A 22,752-nucleotide genomic window follows, 5' to 3' on the forward strand; every position below is an offset into this window, starting at 1 on the left:
AGATTTTTTAACAATTCAGTAACAATTTTTAACAAATAGCTTTTTTTTTCTCAATTCAATAAACAAGAAGTTAAGTTTAAGTAACTCCAATTTAGACCCAATACAAACAGTTACTCTGCCATTGCAATTTTATTTTTTTATTTTATTTATTTTTTCTAAACAAAGCCACAGCAAAACCAGTGCATGTTTTTGAGAAACATTCTTTTTGAATGAAAAGTTTAAGAGGGTTATTTAATGACTCAATTATAAAGTCATATTTTTCCTTCCTGACTGAGTCTGTTTTGAACAAATCTGTTGAAGGAATGATTCAGTGAGTTACTCATAAATCAAGGCGTTTTACTAAACAGGGCAAATTAGCACGAGAGCACAATTCCAAAACAACGCCGATGGGAGGGGAAATTTCTGCGGGTGATTTACTAACAATGCACAAATTATAGAACACAGACATTTACATATCGACCAACGGAATATACAAAGCGCAGCACAAATTAGCGTAGTCGCAAATAAAGAATAAAGAAGCCACAGTACATTGAAAAGGACTAAAAAAATTAAGGTTTGCTAGAAGCTTTGATAGACCTGGTCCAAGTCGTCTTTAATTTTTTGAAGCAAAAAAAAAAAAACATGTCTTGGCAAACAATATGTTCAGATAATGTGTTCTTCTGGCATGTGTTCTTTCTGTTCTCTGCGGTGCCTTCTCCTAGCAACACTAATTGCAGCCATTTCAAGTGCAAAATAGTTTAAGACATGCTTTTTTGTTGTGTTAAATAATTGCACAAATGCCAGTTATTTAATAAAAAAACACTCTGAATGATTCATTTGAATACTCTCCTCCCATAATTTTTGGGTCTGAAAGGGAAACTCCTACAAATGCACATTCAATAAGGTCAAGCACAAAAATAACTGTCCACGCCTTTTCAGCGCTAATTCATCACTGAGCATCTTTAGTAAAACCTTACAGTACAAACAACGGTTTACGCTGGTGCGAGCTATTAGTAAAACTGGCCCAAAGTCTCTTGTTTTCTTCGAGAACAAATAATTTTTTTTTCTTTTTTTTTTTTTTTTTGCTGTTGTTGGGGCGGCGAGGGGGGTTGTTGCATACCATGGTCTCCATATTTCACATCTATTATGACCCAATATGAAGGGAAAAAAATGGCCATTATATGTATATATAGTTTTGTTTGTTTGTTTGTTTGTTTGTTTTTTCTAGCAAGTTCTTGGATGTTAATGAACAGACCTACTGGTTGACTGGAACATCAAAATACTTGAACCCGCATGAACAGTGATGTAGCCATTGTTGGCAGGAAACATAAGAGTTTAGGTTTTCCCGAGGATGTCTGGCCACCTTCACGACCTGCCCTTCTCCTTGGTCTGTCGGCCACGAAAGGCTCAGGGCAGCTTAAGAGTGGAGATTTGACAGGGATAGAGAGAAAAACATAGCTAATCCCTGCTCTGAAAAGAGTAATCTATGAGAAAGAGTTAGGAAGAAGGGGAAGAGACAGAAAAAAAGGAAAATTACTTTCTGGAATCCTTTGACAAAGGAAGTGAGGCTATCAGTCAAGAAATGCCATCTAAATCCGCAGAGAAGAAGAAAAGGTTTAAATATGATGTCTTTTTTTGTGTGTGTGTGTGTTTTACAATCAGAGCTGCAACCTGGGCTGTCACTGAATCCAGGTTTATCTTGTGTTTCTTTATGACTTCAGGTCCAGATCTTCATGGGCAGGATGTGAAGTGAGGCCAGTCTCTGGCACCTTCATTGATCTCTGTTGATCACAATCTTATTTGGTAATTTAAATGCTAATGAAACTTCTAATTTGCAACAGGGAAAACGCAATCTGATATGGAGGAGCCAATGATTTACTGGTCTAACCGTCTGTCTAGCTATCTGTCCATCAGTTTATCTGTTTGTCTATCCATCCGTCTGTACATGTATCCGTCTATCTGTCTGTCTGTCTATCTGTCTGTCTTTCCTTCCATGTATCTGATGGTTTGTTTCTGTCTATCTGTCCCTCCATGCATTTGACTGTCTATCTATTTACCCTTTCACTTATCTGTCTGTCTATATGCTTATCCATCTATGTGACTGTCTATCTGTCTATCCATCCATCCATCCGTGTATCTGTCTGACGGACGGACGGACGGACAGGTAGATAGATAGATAGATAGATAGATAGATAGATAGATAGATAGATAGATAGATAGATAGATAGATAGATAGATGGATGGACAGATAGATTGGCAATATGCATGTAAATATATTTTAAATGTATTTAAGTTAAATCACTTACTGTATTTGTTGAGATGCAGCAAATTTCAGGTGCTGTGAAATCTCTTCAAGAAAACCCATAGCCGATCCATATTGTTGTCTTTGGCTTATAATCAACCCTGTCATTGCCCTGTCACTGGAACATGCTTTCTGCTAGTGCACGGAAGTTAAATTATTGCAGCACAGCCTTTAATATCACTTCAGCTCTGGTTGTCAGAAGTCAATACCAGCCCACTTATGAGCCAAACTGCTCTCAAAAATCAAATAGTGCCACATTATTATTGTACACAGGAACACATTTAGAATCATGGGAATAGATTGCATCGATTATATACCTCTGCATGTGTCAACATAAAATGACATATTATCACAAACTCATCCCTAGGGATATAAATTATGCTTTATTGCATTGTGCCTTTATCTGTTTTCACAGACTGCCCATCCATTGAGAATTGAATCACAGCAATTGACTCCATGAACTGCCAGCAGCGTTCTTCACGATCAGCGACCAGCCGTTATGTGTCATTTAGGCCTCTGTGAGAACTGAGAATTATGTGAATTGACTATTTCTGACACACATCACTGTAAAGACATCAAGGGATACTGAGTTCACATACTCTTATAGATATCCCTGTTACCAGACTCTTTGTTGTGACTCTGAAAAGCTTTGATCTGTACTTCACCTTGATTTCAAAACTACACTACTGTGATATTAAACACTGCATAAACATCACAAAGAATGACACGATCCTTTCCAAAGGAAAAATAAATAAAAAATAAATGATCATGAAACATACAGAATATTATATTATATTATATTATATTATATTATATTATATTATATTATATTATATTATATTATATTATATTATTATATTATATTACCTGTTTTACCCACCATTACACCAAAATGCAAAAATCTACTTCAGCAATCAATGTTTGAAAAATAATTTGAGGAAGTTGAATTTTTTAATATCGCATGTAGTCAAAACGGTTCCTAACAGAATTACAAACATACAAGCACAGATACGACAGCTCTACTATCACTGTATCACTGTTCCCCAGGGAGTCATATTCTGGACATGCAGACAGAAGCATGCTTGCAGGCAACACAGGGAGAGAAAAAAGACCAACGGAGGTTAGGGAGTTTTAGCATATTGAGCAGAGTTTGCAGTGTGAGTCAGTGTAAAGTAGTTTTAGTTTTAGAAGTAAAACTAGATGAGAATCCTCTTGAGGAATGATTGTTACACAAATAACTTTTCATCAAAAGAGTGCATGATTAAAGTGCACACTTCAAAAAGCTCAACTTTGTAGCTTGCACACATCATTTAGGCCTTTCTTCATCTCTGGCTACTGAAAAGTAATCTAAAAACAGTACTGTGCTTGCGGTCTGGTCAAAACTATTAAAACTTTGGCCTTTTTTTTTTTGGTTATTTGTACTGGAAGCATGGGAGAAATTCTGATTGACTGACTGAATGTTTAATTGTTTGAATTTTTGTTTGTTTGTTATGATGCATCTTTGCCACCAAGTGTAGTGCAACAATTGAAAAATAGGAATATTTGAATTACTTTAACATTTTCGTATTTCCTCAAAAACGTATATATATACATATATATATATTTGTTTTTCCTATTAATGCTCAAATGCTGCTCACACAGAGCTCAAAACAGACAGAACTGGAGGCCATCATGCCACACAGAGACTCTATGAGGGAAAATTCAGAAAGGGGGTAGACTAGGTGGCCGTGGCCTTTACTTTCCTGGTGGGGGATTCGGGTTTCTCTGGGGCCTCAGTCCCAGGGGCCTCTGGCTTTGTCACACAGCTATCGGCCACTGCGATGCTGGGATCCAGAGAGAGAGAGAGAAAGAGTGGTTACTGAAGCAAAGCAGCAGAGAAAGACAGCAAGCGAGAGAGGAGAGCCTCATTTGTTCCTAATTCATTCCTGTGAGACGAAATCAGCGTGCTTTATTTGTCTCTTTAAGCCTGTGGATTGATTGCGAGAGAGAACGTGGGTAGATGCCAGGTCTTTAGCAGGCTACTCCATCTTAGGTGGCGTTTCACAGGGTCGACTGAAGCGTATTGACTCTTGACACAGATAAAAGCTGCGGCTGGATGCGTGTTAGAGCTACAGCCGAACGCTTTGACACTTATTGCAGCTGCATGGGGTTATTTACATTTACAGACAAACACAAGTGCTCCATTTATTGCTGGGTGGTAAATTTAGAATTTTTGAGGGAAAACAACAGCACTGCGTTAAATTATGATTTGAAAAACCCTTATTTTTTTCTTTCATAAATAATGACAGTCATGACAAACAAAAGAAATTACATTTAGGAGGGAAAAATAAGGCATCCTGAGTAAATCACAGAGGGATGGAAAGAGAAAGAAAACAAACAGCTAAGAGGCCTATACAGTACACACTGTTAAAAAAAAATGAGTATGCAAAGTTGTAAATAAAACAATGATTGTTGACATATGTTTTACAAGTATTGAAGCCCTACTATAGGCAAATGCATTATTTTTTAGATTTTTTTTTAATGGTCCTGACAAATTTTCTTGTGATTTCGAGTTAAAAAAAGTTGTTTTCTCAAGATAAAAACCTGTTTTTTCATTACACAAATTATGAGAAATCTTGCACCTTGTAAGTGAGACTGGTGTTTCTTTCACGTCGGCTTGGTAATAAAGTTGCATACCTAACAGCTTTAGTTTTGTTGAGATCACAAGAAAATTCAGTTGTGATCATGAGAAAACAAGAAAGGAAAAAAAATGCTTTTTTTGACTTCCTTGTGGCTACAAGAAGTTATTATTTCAGTCCTTTTACTTCAAAATGTCTTACTAATTAATAATTAATTAAACGTGTTACTGTTTCTTCGCATGTAATTGTAACATTTACTAGCAATTTCTAAGTTAAAAAAAGTTTCTATAACATTTTTAGTGCATTTGGTATTGCTATAAATATAATTATTTATATTGATAATATTTAATATTTAAAATAATGAATGAATATCATGAATTATTAAATCATAAATATTATCTAAATATTATCTAATATTAATTTTTGGGAAGCTGCACCATATTACGTTTTCCCTTGTTATAAAAAGGTTGTTATCTTAGATTTTCCTTAAAACCACATTGTTTTATATGTTGTTTGATTTGACAGAAAAAAAAGAAAAGAAAAGAAAAGAAAAGAAAAGAAAAGAAAAGAAAAGAAAAGAAAAGAAAAGAAAAGAAAAGAAAAGAAAACATAAGCAGTGTAGCAGGTTTGTTAAAATATTGTTTAATAACAACAATAATAATAATAATAATAATAATACAGACCACTGTTCCAAGTGATGCTTAGTCCTGATTCCAAACTCAAATATCAAGCTTTCAAATCATAAAACAAAATGGCATGGTTTCTCTCAAATGAGCATCATAATTTCATCTCTTCTCCTGTGCCAGATTTCATGCACCCTCACACTGGTTTGCCAGGGCGATATTCCCATGAAGCCAACACTGTCCTGTGAGGGATTAATTACCCTCTCAGATTACACTTTACATTTTTAGATTATAAACTTTAAATATCAGAAGTTAAATGGGGATAAATGGCAATATGCTGATTTACTGATCCAAGTGACTCAATGTGGGTTGAAAGACAAGTGATATTAATACCTACGTTTTAGTGTTTTTGAACTGAAGCATGACTAAAGAACAGGACTAATAGGACCCGTTCTGGAAGCTGTCAGGGTGTGTGAGTTCACATCTCCGTATGGCTGAGAAAGAAAGCCATATGTCCTCACATTCATCTCCCAGTGTTTATATTTCATATGAGGGCAGTGGCCACATTGAATTTTGGCCTGTTCACTGAGCATTCTGGGAAGGCTCTCAGAGGGAATACTTAGCTGGAAACTGGTTGCAAGTCCTGTGCAATATGTTTCAGCAGTCCCGGCTTCACAAATTAGAGAAACATTGTCAGGACTGAGTTACCCAGGACCACATCAGGTCAGACTATCACTCAATATCTGCCGTCATAACATTGATATCTTACATACTGTAAGAAAGTGAAATATTTCAAATGTACCTATTAAAGACAAAGTGATACATCTGATAAAATTATCACAAACAATGTAATTGTATCTTGATTGGTAATTTTAAGATAAACTGACACCACTGCATAAAATTATTAAGACATATACCTTGATTTTTTTTACCTAGATTTTTTTTCTTGCAGATAATCCTCACTTGGTTATATTTATTCATATAACAAGAAAATAAGTCTTATTATCTTATTCAATGTTGCGGTTTAAACAAGAGTGTCTTGTTTTAGGATATTTATTTATTTATTTATTTATTTATTTATTTATTTATTTATTTATTTATTTATTTATTTGTGCAATTCCAATGAATAGTTCACCCCAAAATGAATTTGCTCACTGGACAATATTATGGATAGAGGACTCATATTTTAGCCAGAAGCAATGGTTTAAAAAATTAAAACATCTTAATGATGATATATATATATATATATATATATAAATACATAGCTTTTCACTTAAAAAAAAATGTTAATTGATGTTCTGGAGTCATGTGAATTACTTGTGAATTATTGTGATGTTTTTGTCAGCTGTTTGTCATTCTGACGGCACCCATTCACTGAGGATAACTGGTGAGCAAGTGATGTAATGATACATTTCTACGAATCTGGTGAGATGAAGAAACAAACTCATCTATATATTTTTAGCAGACTGGTTGATTTTTATTATTTATTTATTTATTTACTTTTAATTTAATTTTTATTTATTTATTTATTTTATATATTATTTATTTTTTGTGAACTATTGCTTTAATAACGGCTGTCAGGAAATGCTGAAATGTCAGTTACCCTGCAAATTGGGAAACAGTCTGTAATTCTAAGATAATTTGTACAATTGTTTCTACAATCCACTTAGGCTTATAATGCTTCTAGAAAACGTGGACCAGAATGGTATAGCTCATCATTATTCATTTCTAACAAATACCCTTCTCAATTATAGATGCCCCAAATCATCAGGGCCAAAGTTTCGGTCTTTTCTGAGTTCCCATATAGTCCTGAGTTTTGTGAAGTGTGCGCTTCAAACCGTTGACTGTCAAGTGTTCTGTTTATTTGCCATGCTTTGGGATTTGACAGGCTCTGGTGCTAATATGATGTGCCTCCTGCAATCAGCCCTGATTGAAACATCTGTCTCTCAAACTGAGAAATGGACAAATCAGGTCTACACAGCAATCAGGAAACCTCTTTAACAAATAGGTAACATGCTCTTAAGCAATCAAGTGCATCCACTAACAGCAAAATGAGAGATGCATTCATAAATGCTTCTTTTCTGGATATTTTAAGTGTGATGACCCTAAAGTATTGAAGGTTGTTCTTTCATTAAGGTAACTAGAAGCCCAGCATTATGATGGGATGACACAGAGTAATACTTTCAGAAACAGCTGCTGAAGCATTTAATGTTCACTCCTGTTGTGTCGCTGGAGTTTCTGAAGTGTAATTCTTCATAATGACAATGACAGGCACTGCATTACTGTTTCAATCACCTCTTTCTCCAACCTTTAAAAGCACATAGCATTAATAAAAACTCATGGTTATCCACAAATAATTTAAAATAAATGTTTACTTTTTTTATTATCACTTTTACTATTTTTGTCAACCAGGATTGCTGCCAGTCAGTGGATATAGACCACAACCGCAATTAAATTTTAAATTATAAATTAAATTACATTTTTAATTGTATTTTACAGTGAAATATTAAATATGCTTGCATTGTTTGCAGCAAGAGATTTGTTTGCATTTTGCTTTATGATTTCACTGAAATCCCATAAACAAGATGAACCTTCTTTTCAGTGCTTCCGCTGTGCTAGATTGGTCCCTGCTGTAAACAATTTCATAATGTGGTGGAGACGAAATTGGCCATGGAAAAAAGTGCCCACAGTCAATGTCACCTGTGAGTAAAGTACTTACAGATCGTTGTCTGTTTCTGTGCGAGGCTTCTGTCCTCTCCTGTACACCATACATATCGTAGCCACCACTCCTACAATCAGACCGGCCACTACCACAACTCCCAAGATGCCAAAAATTCCGCCAGGAGGTCCCTGTGGCATTGGCTTTTCTGCAGGAGAAGAGAAAGAAAGAGCATTATGAATTGTCCCTGATTCATCCCACCACGATTAAACATCACAAATATAAGAGTTTGCAGGCTGACACAGCACCAGCTGACCACAGATAATCAAAACATCACTGTGTTTACACTCCTTCATTCCTGCATGTTAAGTCAGAGTGAAGAACACGCAGTGTGGGATGTTTGCGTCTTTTCCTCAGATGCGTTATTTAATCGACAATTAGGCCTAATATTGACAGCAGGTTTCACTTTGGAAGCAGGATTCCAGTCAGTGTTTTTTTTTTTTTTTTTTTTTTTAAGAGACATGGTGGTTCATGTCAGAGCTTAAAGGGACAGTTCACCTAAAATGAACATTCTAGCATTATATACCCTTAAGTTGTTCCAAACCTGTATGGGTTTCTTTCTTCTGTTGAGCGTAAAAGAGTTTGCTGGACTTCCATAGTATAGGGAAAGAAAGAAAGAAAGAAAGAAAGAAAGAAAGAAAGAAAGAAAGAAAGAAAGAAAGAAAGAAAGAAAAAGAAAGACTGTTGAAATATCTTCTTTGGTGTGCAGCAGAAGAAATACATTCATACAAGTTTGGAACAACATGAGGGTAAGTAAATGGTGAGGAAATTTTACATTTGGGGTAGACCATCCCTTTAAAAAAGGATGATAGCAGTGTTAGAAGCACAGCAATGAAAAATGAGAGTAGAGACAAATATTCTCTTCCATTATTTGACATAGATCTGAGTGTAATGGTTTATTGAAAAAGAAAATTGGATTTGGCACTCCAAAAATTACAAGGTAAAAAAAAAAAAATTTAAATAGTGATGATGATGCTTTTTTTTTTTTAAAAAAGCATTGTCAGTTTTACCTGTGCATTACAACGCAAGGTCAACACAACACTTTAGGTCTGTCTCAAAGGTCGCGAGAGGCTACATTCTCACAACCTTTGAAACTGAGAGCAAATATATGTGTGAATTTCAGTCAATACTGTTGAGGTGTGAAGATAAAGAGGTTTCTTCTGTAATTCTTGCATCAGGGCTGAAAGCAGCAGTTTCCTTTGTATTTCAGCAGATAAAACTCAGCCTGGAAACACAAAAGTCACAGTGCAGTGATCTCCACAGGCTAATAATATTAGCTTTTTGCTAGATTTAACCGTTAATGTTTACTTAAGTAAATATTGTTGTTTTAGGACTGCAGTCAACCAACCACATAAATAGTGTACACGATCTGCTAAAAGAATCATTTTGTTACTGCATTCATCTCTTTTTATTATTATTATTCTTAGTATGTGGGCTCAGCAAAAGTGCATGAACTTAGGTGCTCCTTATGAGAGCACTATAATTTTAGATGTTAATATTTATGCAAAAATGCCAGCAAAAACAATCAGACATAATGCATTCCAGCAAAAGCACATTCTCGCATGTAACCCAACTGAGCAGCTGCTTGTGGGTGTTAAGCCACTGGGTTTTTTGGCAGACTATTGGGGCAAATATGTTCTGAAGACTGCGGCAGCTGTTGCTGACTTTATGATTGGCCTCTAGTTTGTGTCAAAAACAGTCAATGTTGGCAGCAAATGTCAACATGGCAAACAATTCCACCGTCAGGGGTATCTCATAAAACTGGTGCAGTGTGACTGATGGCCAGCAGGGGGTGAGAACGTTCACGGTGGCACCATATGTGCTACAATCAGTCACATGTCATAACTCGTCTGCATAGACTAGACTACTCATCCAAATTATGCTCAGATGTGCAACACTTAGATTTAATTACTAAATACAGCAGATGACAGAATTATTGTCAACAGGAACCAGGCCAAGAAATGTAATATAACTGAACACAATAAGCGAGAGCTCTTTGTGGCTTCGGTGCTATATCTCTAACGCTCATGTCATAAATAACATTTAATTCTGCTGTTTGATGGCATTCTGGCTTGTTCTGCAAGATTGTGTGTGTGCTTCCATAGCTTTCATGGAGATTGTGTTGTCATATACTTAGTGCCGAGTTTGATCGATTTGCATACAAGTGAATGTTTTATTGCACAGTGGTTGATCTTTCATAGTTTGAAAGACTTTATGGACGTCTCAGCTGTTTCATTGAAATATCAACTTTGTCTGCTTTTGATAAAATCATTAAGGGAAATAAAAAATGGACGCAAATGAGAGACGTTTGGACAGAGAACAAGTATAGAGAGCTATAAAATTTAAATGGTCGCACTGGAAGAATTTGATGATAAATATTGGAGTATTTCAAAATCTGAGCACAGTTTGACAATTTTGAAACTCTAGAAGAGAAAAAAATGTGGGATTAATGATGTTTTTTTTCCTGAAAGATAAAAAACTGAGAAGTAGGACATTTGTGTCTCTCTATTTAATCCCATTGCTGTCTAGAAGAAACAACTCAGATATTGAAGAGATCTCGTTTATAATTTCTATTTCCTGTGGGAGTTCTAACTCTACTGGTTTGAAATGTAAGACTGCAGTTGAAGTTATTTTCTATTTGCAAATCTAGTTATTAACTCAAGCTAAGAGTGACATTTTGGCATAGCTTTAAAATTAAAACAGATAGCAAATTATTCATTTGATGAGAGTTCATATTGGTATCTTTGATTTTGATTGCAGAACTTGGTATCTTGGCAAATCCGAGCACAGTTTGAGACATTATTGATATATTTTCTGAAACTTTAGAATAAAAAGATTTCAATTTGCTCTCTATTTAATCTCATTGCTGTCTAGAAGAAGTAATTGAAATATTAAAGAGATCTCATTTGTAATTTGTATTTCCTCTGGGAGTTCAAACTCTATTAGTTTCAAATGTGAGACTGCAGTTGAAGTACATTTCTCTTTGTAAGTCTGGGGTAGAAGCCAAGAAATACATTTGGATCTGATATTAAGTGTCCAGAAAAGAGTTTTACTTACTTAACAAGTAATTGGTATGTCCTAATAATGTGATATGAACAAAAATGATATGTGATATAATTATATAACTATCACTGGTGCTAAGAAAGTGTGGATCTGTCCTCACATGAATCAGTATTTTTCATTAAACTCTAATCCTCAATCACTGGCTGATCCAAGATTATGAGCACGGATTTATAAAGTTTCATCCATGTCAAAAAAGCGTATGCATTCTCGCTGATTCAATAGTACTAGAAAGATGGGCAGAAAACAGAATAATGCATTCTCATGAATCTTTAACTGCTGAGTAGTCCATCAAACATCAAGGCACAATGGCTCAGACTCACTTCCAGAGATCCCGAATTGAATAGCAGAGCAGCATTAGGATTCCGTCCTCAAACAGAGTCTGCCAACCTCAATAAGCAAAACTTACCAAACCTAGAGTAGAATCAATGGCTTCTCTCCCAGTGCTGTGAGAATCTCTAAACACTTTCGAGACTCTACAGAGTAAGACGCCTATCTATAGCCCCCATGATGTCTTCATTATTATCTGACCATGACTGTCTCTCCTGACAGGACGAAGCTTCTGTCCCAGGGGTGTTTTTTCCCCAACAGCCTCTGATCGCTTGGCTGACTCTCTCTAGAACACAATGATGGACATTCAGGGCACCACTTCACATAATGGCGAACAATGGCAGCACAAGTCTCCACACCTGTAAACCGCCCCACACCGCTCTCACTTTGTGCTTGACAGTGTAAGCAATTACATGTCACTTCGGGACAACTGCTTTTGGGGCCCTCGCTGACCTCAGGCGTTGTGCTTTCTGCAGTCTACTTGGAAGTCATGGTGTTTGAAACCTCCAAACGGCAGGAAAAATACTTGCACTTTTCACAAGTATATTACACATTGGTGTTCCTCTGATGTTTTAAAAGTCACAGACCAAAAAGGACTGTTAAATATATAGACATTTGATAACGCTCTGCTTTTAATGGTCATTTCATGGTTGATATTATATATTTTAAAGATGTGTAAACCATACTTGTGGAAGCCTCAGATAGCTAAACTTCAGAGAATAGGACTGTGATTTTTGATCTTTCTCTTTTAAGATATTGGGAGTGTCCAACAGAGTAGCCAATCAGAACCATATCTGATTTTGAATGGCAGTGCATAAAAAGCTATATTAATGCGGTGCTTGACACATGCACACACACACACACACACACACACACACACACACACACACACACACACACACACACACACACACACACCACTCGCACACAAATCAGAGCAGAGAAACTTGTGTATGGCCCACCGCCCGGCGACTTTTATTAATAAAATAGCTTTGAAACTGGATCACTCTTTTTTTACAGTCCATGGGATCTCTACATTATATTACTCAACAACGAGGAGGTAAATCGCTGTTTTTAACTAACTAAACACACAGCTTAATTTTTGTTGAAATAGATGCACAGATGCAGATAATTCACAAACGTAACTTTCATCTCTCTCTCTCTCTCTCTCTCTCTCTCTCAAAATGTCCATTTTTTTAACATAAAAAACAGTGGACTAATATTAAATGATTTGCAACTTCTACATCTTACCTCGATTTCTTGTTTCAGTGTTAAACTCACTCTTCGCACCGGAAATCACGCTCTGCTTCTGTGAATGGTAAAACCCACCTACTTTGATTTGATTGGCCATCTCAGTTATTGTAACATTGACGAGTGCTGTTAGACCGCAGAGGCAGAGCAGGCTGAAGATATAACTTTTAAAGGTTTCTGTCATCCTAACAAGAGTGCTGTGTAACGGAGTGCAGGAGATCAGTGCAAGAGTTTCAAACATTGGTGGGGACAGTTTGGCCACATTTAATTATTGTGGGGGACTTTTAGTTATTTATGTTTTTGGTCATAAAACTTATATTAAATGATGTCAGTCATTTAACATTTCAGTCATAAAACTTATATTAAATGATTTGCCCTCTTAAAATGAGTCTTCATTTTCAGTTGATAAATTAAATTGTTAATGATAAATTTATCATTTTGGTCTGTCCTACTGTACTTCACTACTGTACTTCACAGATCTCAACGCAAGCCAAATGTCAAAACCATAAAACACTGTCAAAATTGTGATTATGTATGTATGTTCTATGTATGTTCTAAATGCTTGATTCTGATCAGTTGCAGCTGGATGCACTTATTTTAAGTAAATTTTGAAAGTAAAAAAAAAAAAAAGCATGATGGGAAACTATATATATATTTATATATATATATATATATATATATATATATATATATATATATATATTTTTTTTTTTTTTTTTTTCTTTTTTTTTTTACAAATGTATTGTTTATATCAAGCTCAAGCATTCAACCCTGATACTGAAGTTTCTGAGAAAAAAAAAGGAAATCAAATATTGATTGATTGATCGTTTGATTGATTGATTGATTGGTTCATTCATTCATTCATTCATTTTATTTTAAATACATCTCCATTTTTATTCTTTATTCAAAGTATCACTTATATGCAGATCATTTTAAGACAACATATTGAGAAAAGGGGCAAAACAGATGAGAAATACGTGCGTCGATAAGTAGAAAGACATTGCATGTTAGAGAGAAAAGAAGAAAGGGCTTTCTGCTATGAGTTTTATTCCCATAACTGTAGTTGCCCTTTGGGCCTGCTTTCCATTGCCTTAGTGCAGCAGTCAGATACAATTTTGTGTTACATAACACAAACACACAATGAGGACAAGAAAAGGTTCAAAATGCAATTTTCCTTTTATGGATTGGAGCCTCAGATACACTGCAGAGAAAGGGAATGATGATTTTTGGTCTTTCTCTCACCAAGTAGGCAACCAGAACCTCTGAAATCTCTTTCTCTCTCTCTCTCTCTCTCGATTATTGTTGTTGTTGTTATTATTATTAATATGAAATATATTAAGATTAGTATTATCATACTTGTTTTAATAGTAAATTGCTCTTGATTTTTGTTAGTCACAAACAAAATAACTCTTTACTGTAAAACATACCTTCAAACTGTTCCTCCCTTCACAAAATAAACTTTTCTCTCATTCACTTAAGGGAGTAGGGGTGAAATCACTAAAGTCCAGTTACGTACAGAGTTGTACAGCTGTGGCCCAGAAGGCTAAAATAATTCTGTCATCATGGAGATAGTTGGAGCAAGGCTTTGTTTCAGCAATTCTTATTAATGACCTTGTTCAAGACCTAGCTCCATGAGGGATGGAAAAATCAATCCAGTTCTCAAAATGTATAGCTAAGCATACAGAAGGAAATTCAATTAGCCCCTGCAGGATGGTGTTACAGTAGTAAAGCCATGCATGCTGGAAGATTCAATTAAACTTTGAAATGCATTGCTGGGAGAGGGATATTTTAAAACAACTTTTAGAGTCAACTTTTTCCATTTAAACTTTAAGGTATGATCCTTTCTTTGATTAAATTGCTGATGATCATGCCCAAGGAACTGGATTATGGAACACCTGTGCTTCAGTTTTGAAGACTGAAATATTTTCTCTCTCTCCCTTTTTTTTTATATTGTACCAGATAAAGGACGTCCCATAAGAGGGTTACTGACATGATGCTCATGCTGCTTATCTCTTTTTTAACCATACATTCAACAATATAGTCAGACATGCAATGAGCTCTTCACCATTTATTTCTTGGCATTTTAGGAGAAACATCTGAGATGCTTAAATAATATGAGATCTGAGATGCTTAAATTAATAACAGAGAACTCCATCAAGTCTTCTCAGCCATGAAAGACCAACCTCTGAGCAATAAAACTTTCCTCTGGGAAACGTATCGGACTTAACTTTTCTAATCAGCACATAACCTGAATCTTTAGTGTCAGTCACTGAGAGAGAGAGATACATAAAGTTCACGGCAGTAGGAATGACACAGCAATCACTTTGCTAGTTGATCCTTTAAGGCCAAACCCCAAGGACTCGATATTATTCTTTAGTTGTTGTGATAGCGTGCGGTAAAGGCCATTGAATTATGTTGGAGTTAAATAATAGCCTTTCTGTGCGACTGTATTACAGACAACAGGCTCTTTTCTGTTGAAAGAGCAGCAGGCCTGCAGAGATGTGATCAATAGGTTTGTAATGCACTATAAACTTCAACAGGCGGCCGAGCTGGCAGGCCAGAGCAGCGGTCTCCTACCCATCTCCAAAAGCATGACAGCCTGTTTGTGGATCATAAAAGAAGAATCACAGGGGCAGCATTTGACAGCCTTTCTGCTATGATTGCTCAGTTAAGGTGCTCTGTGAACAAACTAATTGAAAATTCTATTTGTTTTGACATTTGTGGCCACGAGACAACAATAGAAAGTCCATTTAGGGGGATCACAGTTGAGTTACCACATGAGAGGATCTGATGAACTTTAATGGCATTTCGGGAAAACACTAGGCAATTTTCCCACGTTTTTAAAAGTTAAATAAAACTTTTATGGTTTAATGTGAATAAATGGTGTGCGTGTGTGTGTTTGTAGTAGGGCCCTATAAAATCTGCTGCTTCTTCTTCTTTTTTTTTTTTTTTAATAATGGTAAGGAATGAACAAAACATTAACAATTTGATTAGTATTTTAAAATGCAATCAAATTTAATTTACATTTTATATATATATATATATATATATATATATATATATATATATATATATATATATATATATATATTTCCTCTGGCAAGCAAGGAGTTACACAATCGTTTACTGTTTGAATTAAATTATTATTATTTTAGGTTAATGTTTAAAGACACTGTGTTGCAGTATTAAGTTTATAGCTCTACTTCTGATTTATTTGTCTAAATTGTATGACTCCGTCCATGTTTCCATGATTCCATTTGCATTTTCCACGTAGTAGAAATCATAGGGCCACGGGTTTAACAATATCCCCAGACTCTGTTTTCAAACCAAGTTTAAGCCCCCCAAAAGCTTTATAAATAAGCAAAAAATATTTGAAACCCACCTAAGTAACCAAATATTAGTTTTCTTATAAATCACTGCATTTAAGAAAAATATAGAAATGCCACTTCTGTCCTGTCTCAGAAAGTGAAAAATTGTCATTGATTTTCAATGAGAGCAGAGAATCAACCCACATATAGACCTGTAGAGTCCATGTCAGCAGAGTGATGTCTCTGCCCCTTCTGGATACGACCTTGATGATTAGTGATGCAGCCTCCTCCTGGGTGGCAGACACCTCCATCACCTGTCAATGGTGCTAATGCAGCCCCCCTGAGCAGCTCCATGGCTTCAGATCCTTAACATTTTGTCATATAAGTTACTCTGTAAGTTAACATTCAATGGTATATAAATCATATACAGTGTTCATGGTTACATTCTTGTTAAATTCTAGTGAATGACATGAAAAAAATTATATGAATGTTTACAAAAACTACAATATGGGATGGTCTGAGCTCCTCGGAACAAAAACTGATCTCTAGTGCCATATAGGAAGTGAGAATAGTGGGATAAAATTTGCAGTTAATGTATTTTATTTTATTTTATTTTATTTTGTGGTAGAAACATGCTTCCATACTATATAGTTTATGTTTATATTAAAACATTATTCTAAAATAACAATGGAACCTTGGGGTCATGCAAATACCATTGTATACTATTCATAAAGCACCTGTACTGTAAAAAAAAAAAAAAAAAAAATACTGTTTGATACCACCATAGTATTGCAATAGTGCTTGGATGTCACTGCTAATGAATGTTAGACACATACTTAGTCTTGTTCCACAGATGCCATTTCTGTATACAAGTATAAGCAACCCAGGGAACATCACAATACGAACAGTTTATTAAAAGATAAACGTTCCTCTAACGGCACATTCATGTACCGCACACAGTGTGCCAGACGTGAATGTGAGATCCAGCTTCCAGACATCACATGACATATCAGTTTCTCACTCTGCAGATGTGAACTTGTGCTCTGTATCTTACATCATACTGAGAAGAATCAGATTTCTTCATGGTTGGATCAAGGGAGGAAGGCTGGTATTTTTAAGCATGATGGTCACAGCAGGCTTCTTCTCCTTCAGAGCGATACAGGCCTCAGTGCTGGTCACAGTTCTCCGAGGGGAGCAAGGGCTAGGCCATGCAGATTTGCATTTATTTATCATTTGAACTTTCTGCGTTATAAATTCTGCCGTCATTCTCCAGCCCAATTCGCTGCATGGAATTCACCACTGGTTAGCAATGTGTTCCTGTTTGTGACCACTTCAAGTTGTAATTGATTATTGATGATATCATATGGTTTGACATAAACAGTATTTCCTGTTTAGTAATATATCTGTTATTACAAGCATAATGAGATAATCATGGGCAACCACTTTTTTTCCGTTGGGTCCCTAATGAATAACATATTTGCCCTTTTCCAAAACCTAGTGAGCGGTCTTGCTTAAAGAGGTCCTATACAGTATACTGTATGCTTTTTCACTTTTTTCAACTTTAGTTAGTCTGTAATGTTGCTGTTTGAGCATAAAAAAAGATCTGCAAAGTTACAAAGCTCAAAGTCCTATTCAAAAGGAGATATTTTATTTAACAGAAATCACTTTTCAAAAACTACAACGAATGATTCGTTTGGACTACAACGCATATCTTCTGGGATTTGTGATATCACAAATATCGACGAATGGGACTAGACCTGGTTGAGCTGCACTAGAGAAGGCAATGAACGTTATCACTGTGTCGGATACACGCTAGCTTTCCCAAGGCAGACAAGCTGGTTACAGTCATCAGGGTTTAAATCGTGCTCAAATTGATATGATTTTGATGCAATAATTACACTGAAGCTTGCAGGCGGCTATGGTAAAAGGGGCATGACATTTCCCGACCAGGCGCCGAGTGGAGCCAATCACACACTGGCCCAGCTAACCAATCACAGCACATTTCGTATTTCAGAAGGCAGACCTTCATTTGATACATGAACTGTTCCAGCTGTTCATGCCAGACTGGGGAGAGAGGTATTGTAATAATGTAAAATATGTGAAAAATAATGTGTTTTTTAAACAACCTAGTATGAGAGCCTGTTTTAGTACACCCCCAATACAAAATCAAGACTTTGTAAAAGAGCATAATAGGACCCCTTTAATACTGTTTACATTGGCAGCTGGCTTCTAAACTATTATCCTTACTGAAATGGCAACATTCATATGCATTTCTAGCACACATACATTTGCCTAAAGAAACATTTCAAATAAATAAATAAATACAAATTCTGTCATCAAAATCAGATATTTTGAAGAATGTTAGTAACCAAACAGCTGACAGTTGCCACTGACTTTTCGAGGTCCAGAGTTGAAGTTTAAGTATGAACAACTACAGTTCAGTGCAGTGCAAATATTAACATATTGGTTACATATTGGTTGATTGTATGTATTAGAAATTAGATAACATTATCAGTAGCATTCATTAAAAGAAGTTGACTCATTTACTAAAGTTTAAATTATACATTTAATTTTGTTCTGTGTGACTTCTGGTGCCAGCATGCTTCAAAGGACTGGATAGTCTTAATCAAGACTACACTTTAATATCTTAAGTAAATCAAATTTCTGTTATCATTTTAGACCATAAAATACACTACAGATGCACCATAAATAATTATAAACATCAAGGGCGTCTGCAGGATTTCATATGTGGGCATAGACAGAGGGGAGTTATTTATTTATTTATTTATTTATTTATTTATTTATTCAATATATGTTCATGTAAAAATAATAATACTGATAATAATAATAATAACTTCTTTAAGACATGAGACTCTTCAGACCAAACAATCATTGAGAGCAAAGGCTGAGCAGAATGAAGATGTGTCTAGACAGCTTTTAAAACTGAAAAAAATAAAAATTAAAAAAAAATAAAAAATAAATTATGATTTGATTCAGACTGTTTTGCAAACCTATTTGGCCAGTTTTGTGAAAAGAAATAACTGACTCAAAATAATGATTATTTCATAATCAATGACATGGCTGATTCAGTTGACAGAAATATGTTACACATATAACAACTGCTGATATTATTTATTTATTTATTTTGCAGGGAAGTTGGAGTGCTTATTGAGTGGATATGGATAAGGTCAAAATTTCTTCACAGTGATGAGCCATTAACAGCTAAAAATTTACTCTGTACCCCACACTAAACTATAATGTATGCTGCCAGTGAGCATGCCAAATGCAACACATCGTCGTTTGGTCTATAGCCTACAATACTAAACTTGTGCATCTGTTACGTTTTACATTACATCTTTCATTATCTGTACACTTAATTGCATAGCTTTGACCATTCTCTGTAGATCAGACCTTCTATCACACCTCAAATTAAGTACAATGCCTACATGCTATTGGTAAAAAAAAACTTTTCAGTCATTACTTTCAGCAAGTATGAAAACAATAGGAAAACAAAGCCAAAATTCAGATATTGAAGGCAACTTGTCCATATTGAAGGCAACCTTGTAAGTTTTAGCATCTACTTAGATGTACAAAAAAAAAAAAAATAATAATAATAATAATAATTTCCACATATGTCTGTTACATACAAAGAATGATCTTGAAATTAAGAATACATGCTAAGCTGCCTTAAAATGGGACCAAAAGATGGCATAGTTATGCTTCCATCTGCATCCCATCTATTGTGCTTAAAAAGCTGTCTAGGATGGCAGCTCACAAGGCAATGGAATGCTATTGTACATCTTAAGACTCCGTGTCAGTTCATGTTAAGAACTGGCGCTACATGCATGCAAACATCTTGAATTATCAGGCATGCTTCCATGTCAGTACATCTCATGCAGAGTATGTACCTTTAGTGTGAAAATGAGAGGGGAAAGGCATTTCAATTGCTATGTAAAGAGCTCTGTCATCCTTCAGCTAGGTATTTTCCATCCTGGACTTTTACCCTTGTGTTAAGATCTTTCAAAAGTTCAAAGTGGCAAGACTCCACTGTAACATGTTAGTCACACATTGCAGTATGTGTCACGCATTAAAATAAGAGGCCCTGAAATCAGCTTGGCCCACCTGGACCAGACCTCTTTCAATTGACTAATAGTCTGTCACCATGATGGGGCATGCTAGTAGTTTTCAGTGGAAACAGATTCAACTACTGATTCTCTCACTAACGTGTTCTCATTTTTGTCCATGCATAGAAATCCAAATTTTTTTGAAAATATTTAAAAAAGACAACTTTGCTCACCCTTAGGTCATCAAAGATGTACAGTAGATGAGTTTGTTCAGAACAGATTTGGAGAAATATAGCAATACTCACCCACAGACCCTTGCGGTGTATGGGTGCCATCACAATGAGAGTCCAAACAACTGATGAAAACATCTCAATAATCCACAAGTAATCTACACATCTTCAACTCCAACAATTAACGTCTTTTGAAGTAAAAAGCTGCGTGATTGCAATAAACAAATCCATCCTTAAGACATTTTTATTTGTATTTTTTTTTTTATCATAAAACCATTGCTTTCAGCTAAAATATGAGTCCTTAATCCATATGTGGCTTTCTCTGGTAAGAAAGTCATCTAATCTAAATCAGAAGAGAAAAATGCACAGAAAAAGCACTGCTTACAGTCCAAAACAGTTCTAAATATATCTTGGTGGATTGTGATGTGAGAGGACAACAGTCTTTTTTTCCACTGGAGGAAGCTTTATTATGGATTATGGCCAGATAACATTAAAATGCCTTGTCATTGAGCTTTTCACTTCACAAGACATTAATTGATGGACTGGAGTTGTGTGGATTACTTGTGGGTTATTGTGATCTTTTTAGTAGCTATTTGTACTGTCATTTTGAACACCTGAACATTCTGGCACTCATCCACTGCAGAGAATCCATTGATGAGCAAGTGATGCAATGCAAAATTTCTTTAAACCTGTTCCAAAGAAAGAACAAACACATCTACATATTGGATGGCAATGAGGGTGAGTAGATTTAAAGCAAATTTTCCTTTTTGAATAGACTATTATAAGCAGCACATCTAATATACCAGTGTTAGGTGCTTTTAACTTTTATAACTTTTTCAAGAGTCTATACACACACACAACAACAAATAGTTTCTATCCTCTGTTTTTGCACTCCCTTTATGGCTTTCTTCAATTGATGCACCATCAAACAGAAGGATGCATCTGAAAATGTACTAAATGTGTAGAGACACACACTCCCATCTGCATTAATGCGGTGCACATTAGACAAAACAGCTTTTTCAAAGCTTTTAATACTGCACTATGCACATCTCAGATGGAAAATGCTCCCGCTGGCCCGAATTGTTTTCCGAAGGCTGAACCTGGTGTTCGTCTCCTCTGCTTACCGCAAAACACTGAACCGATGGCTTCTCCATACCTCACTCCAGAGTTTTTGGGCGCATTTTAAGAGAACAGACTGAAAGTTTAGTAACTGACTCATGCCATCATGGCAATGAAAAGAGAATACGTCTGCCAATGATAGCCACCTGTTCCTTCCAAAGACTACAGTGATGGGTATGTTATTACAACCTTACACTCCTGGTGCCAAGACACTGAGACAACTCCATCAAAAACAGAACTGTCTCGAGAGAGAGAGAGAGAGAGAGAGAGAGAGAGAGAGAGAGAGAGAGAGAGAGAGAGAGAGAGAGAGAGAGAGAGGAGAGAGAGAGAGAGAGAGAGAGAGAGAGAGAGAGAGAAATGGGTGAGGAATCGTGGGTATGGAGAAGATCTGCAAGCAATTTATGCAGAGTAGCATTGCTGCTTTTTTATTTCCCCTTGTTTTTTCCATGTGGGCCAAATACCACAGGCCCCAATAAAGAAACAGAAATGTGGTTTAATGAAGTTCATAAATCTGTGTTATTTGCTGCCAACTCGGAGCGCCACTTAATGCGTCTGCAGATCCTTCCCTCCTCGTTCACCCCGCTCCCGCCCACCCCATGCTAAATCCACACTCTCATTAAAAGTTACACGTTTTCAAGCCTGTCTCCTTCAGAACCACAAGATCTTGATGTCATCCTGTTTTCCACTGCTGTTTTCCCACTAACGCTCCATGAAGTAAGGCATTCTGCCTCGTCCTGACCGTGTCATCCATCCGGCCCTTTCGGTCTCAGCCCTACATGCAGCCTCCTGGGAAAGCGACTGTGATTGTTCCTGATAGTTGTTCTTCACTACTCTGCAGAGGGCAACACTTTATTAAGGACAAATTGCTAACACCTGGTATGTGTTTATTAAGAAAAATCCGGGCACATTATTGGCTTCTGAATCCTCTGGTACGAGGGGAGAAGCACCTGAGGCCATTCAGCCTCTTTGCGGCCCATAAACAAATAAATCGCAATAAAGGAACCACCCAGCTGTTATACCTTGTTACGAGATGGTAGGGCTTCTAATAATTTTGGAAATTTTTCTTTTACAAGTTTTCTAATGTGAAGGCATTCATACGCCATTTGTTTTGTTCCAGTCACTCACTGTACAAAGACCCACAATTGCAGC

The 22,752-nt window shown here is 36.0% G+C and overlaps 1 protein-coding gene across 3 annotated transcripts in view; it reads right to left on the reverse strand.

Moving 5' to 3' along the window:
- nectin1b (nectin cell adhesion molecule 1b) overlaps positions 1-22,752 on the reverse strand; it is a 216,995-nt gene that overhangs the window by 43,614 nt on the left and 150,629 nt on the right. For all 3 annotated transcript variants that reach the window (XM_042743594.1, XM_042743597.1, XM_042743596.1), the window contains exon 6: positions 8,242-8,389. In XM_042743594.1, coding sequence (XP_042599528.1) covers positions 8,242-8,389 — 148 coding nt within the window. The remainder of the gene's footprint in view (positions 1-8,241; positions 8,390-22,752) is intronic.

This window comes from Cyprinus carpio, chromosome B18, assembly GCF_018340385.1.
Source record: "Cyprinus carpio isolate SPL01 chromosome B18, ASM1834038v1, whole genome shotgun sequence".
NCBI classification, from domain to species: domain Eukaryota; kingdom Metazoa; phylum Chordata; class Actinopteri; order Cypriniformes; family Cyprinidae; genus Cyprinus; species Cyprinus carpio.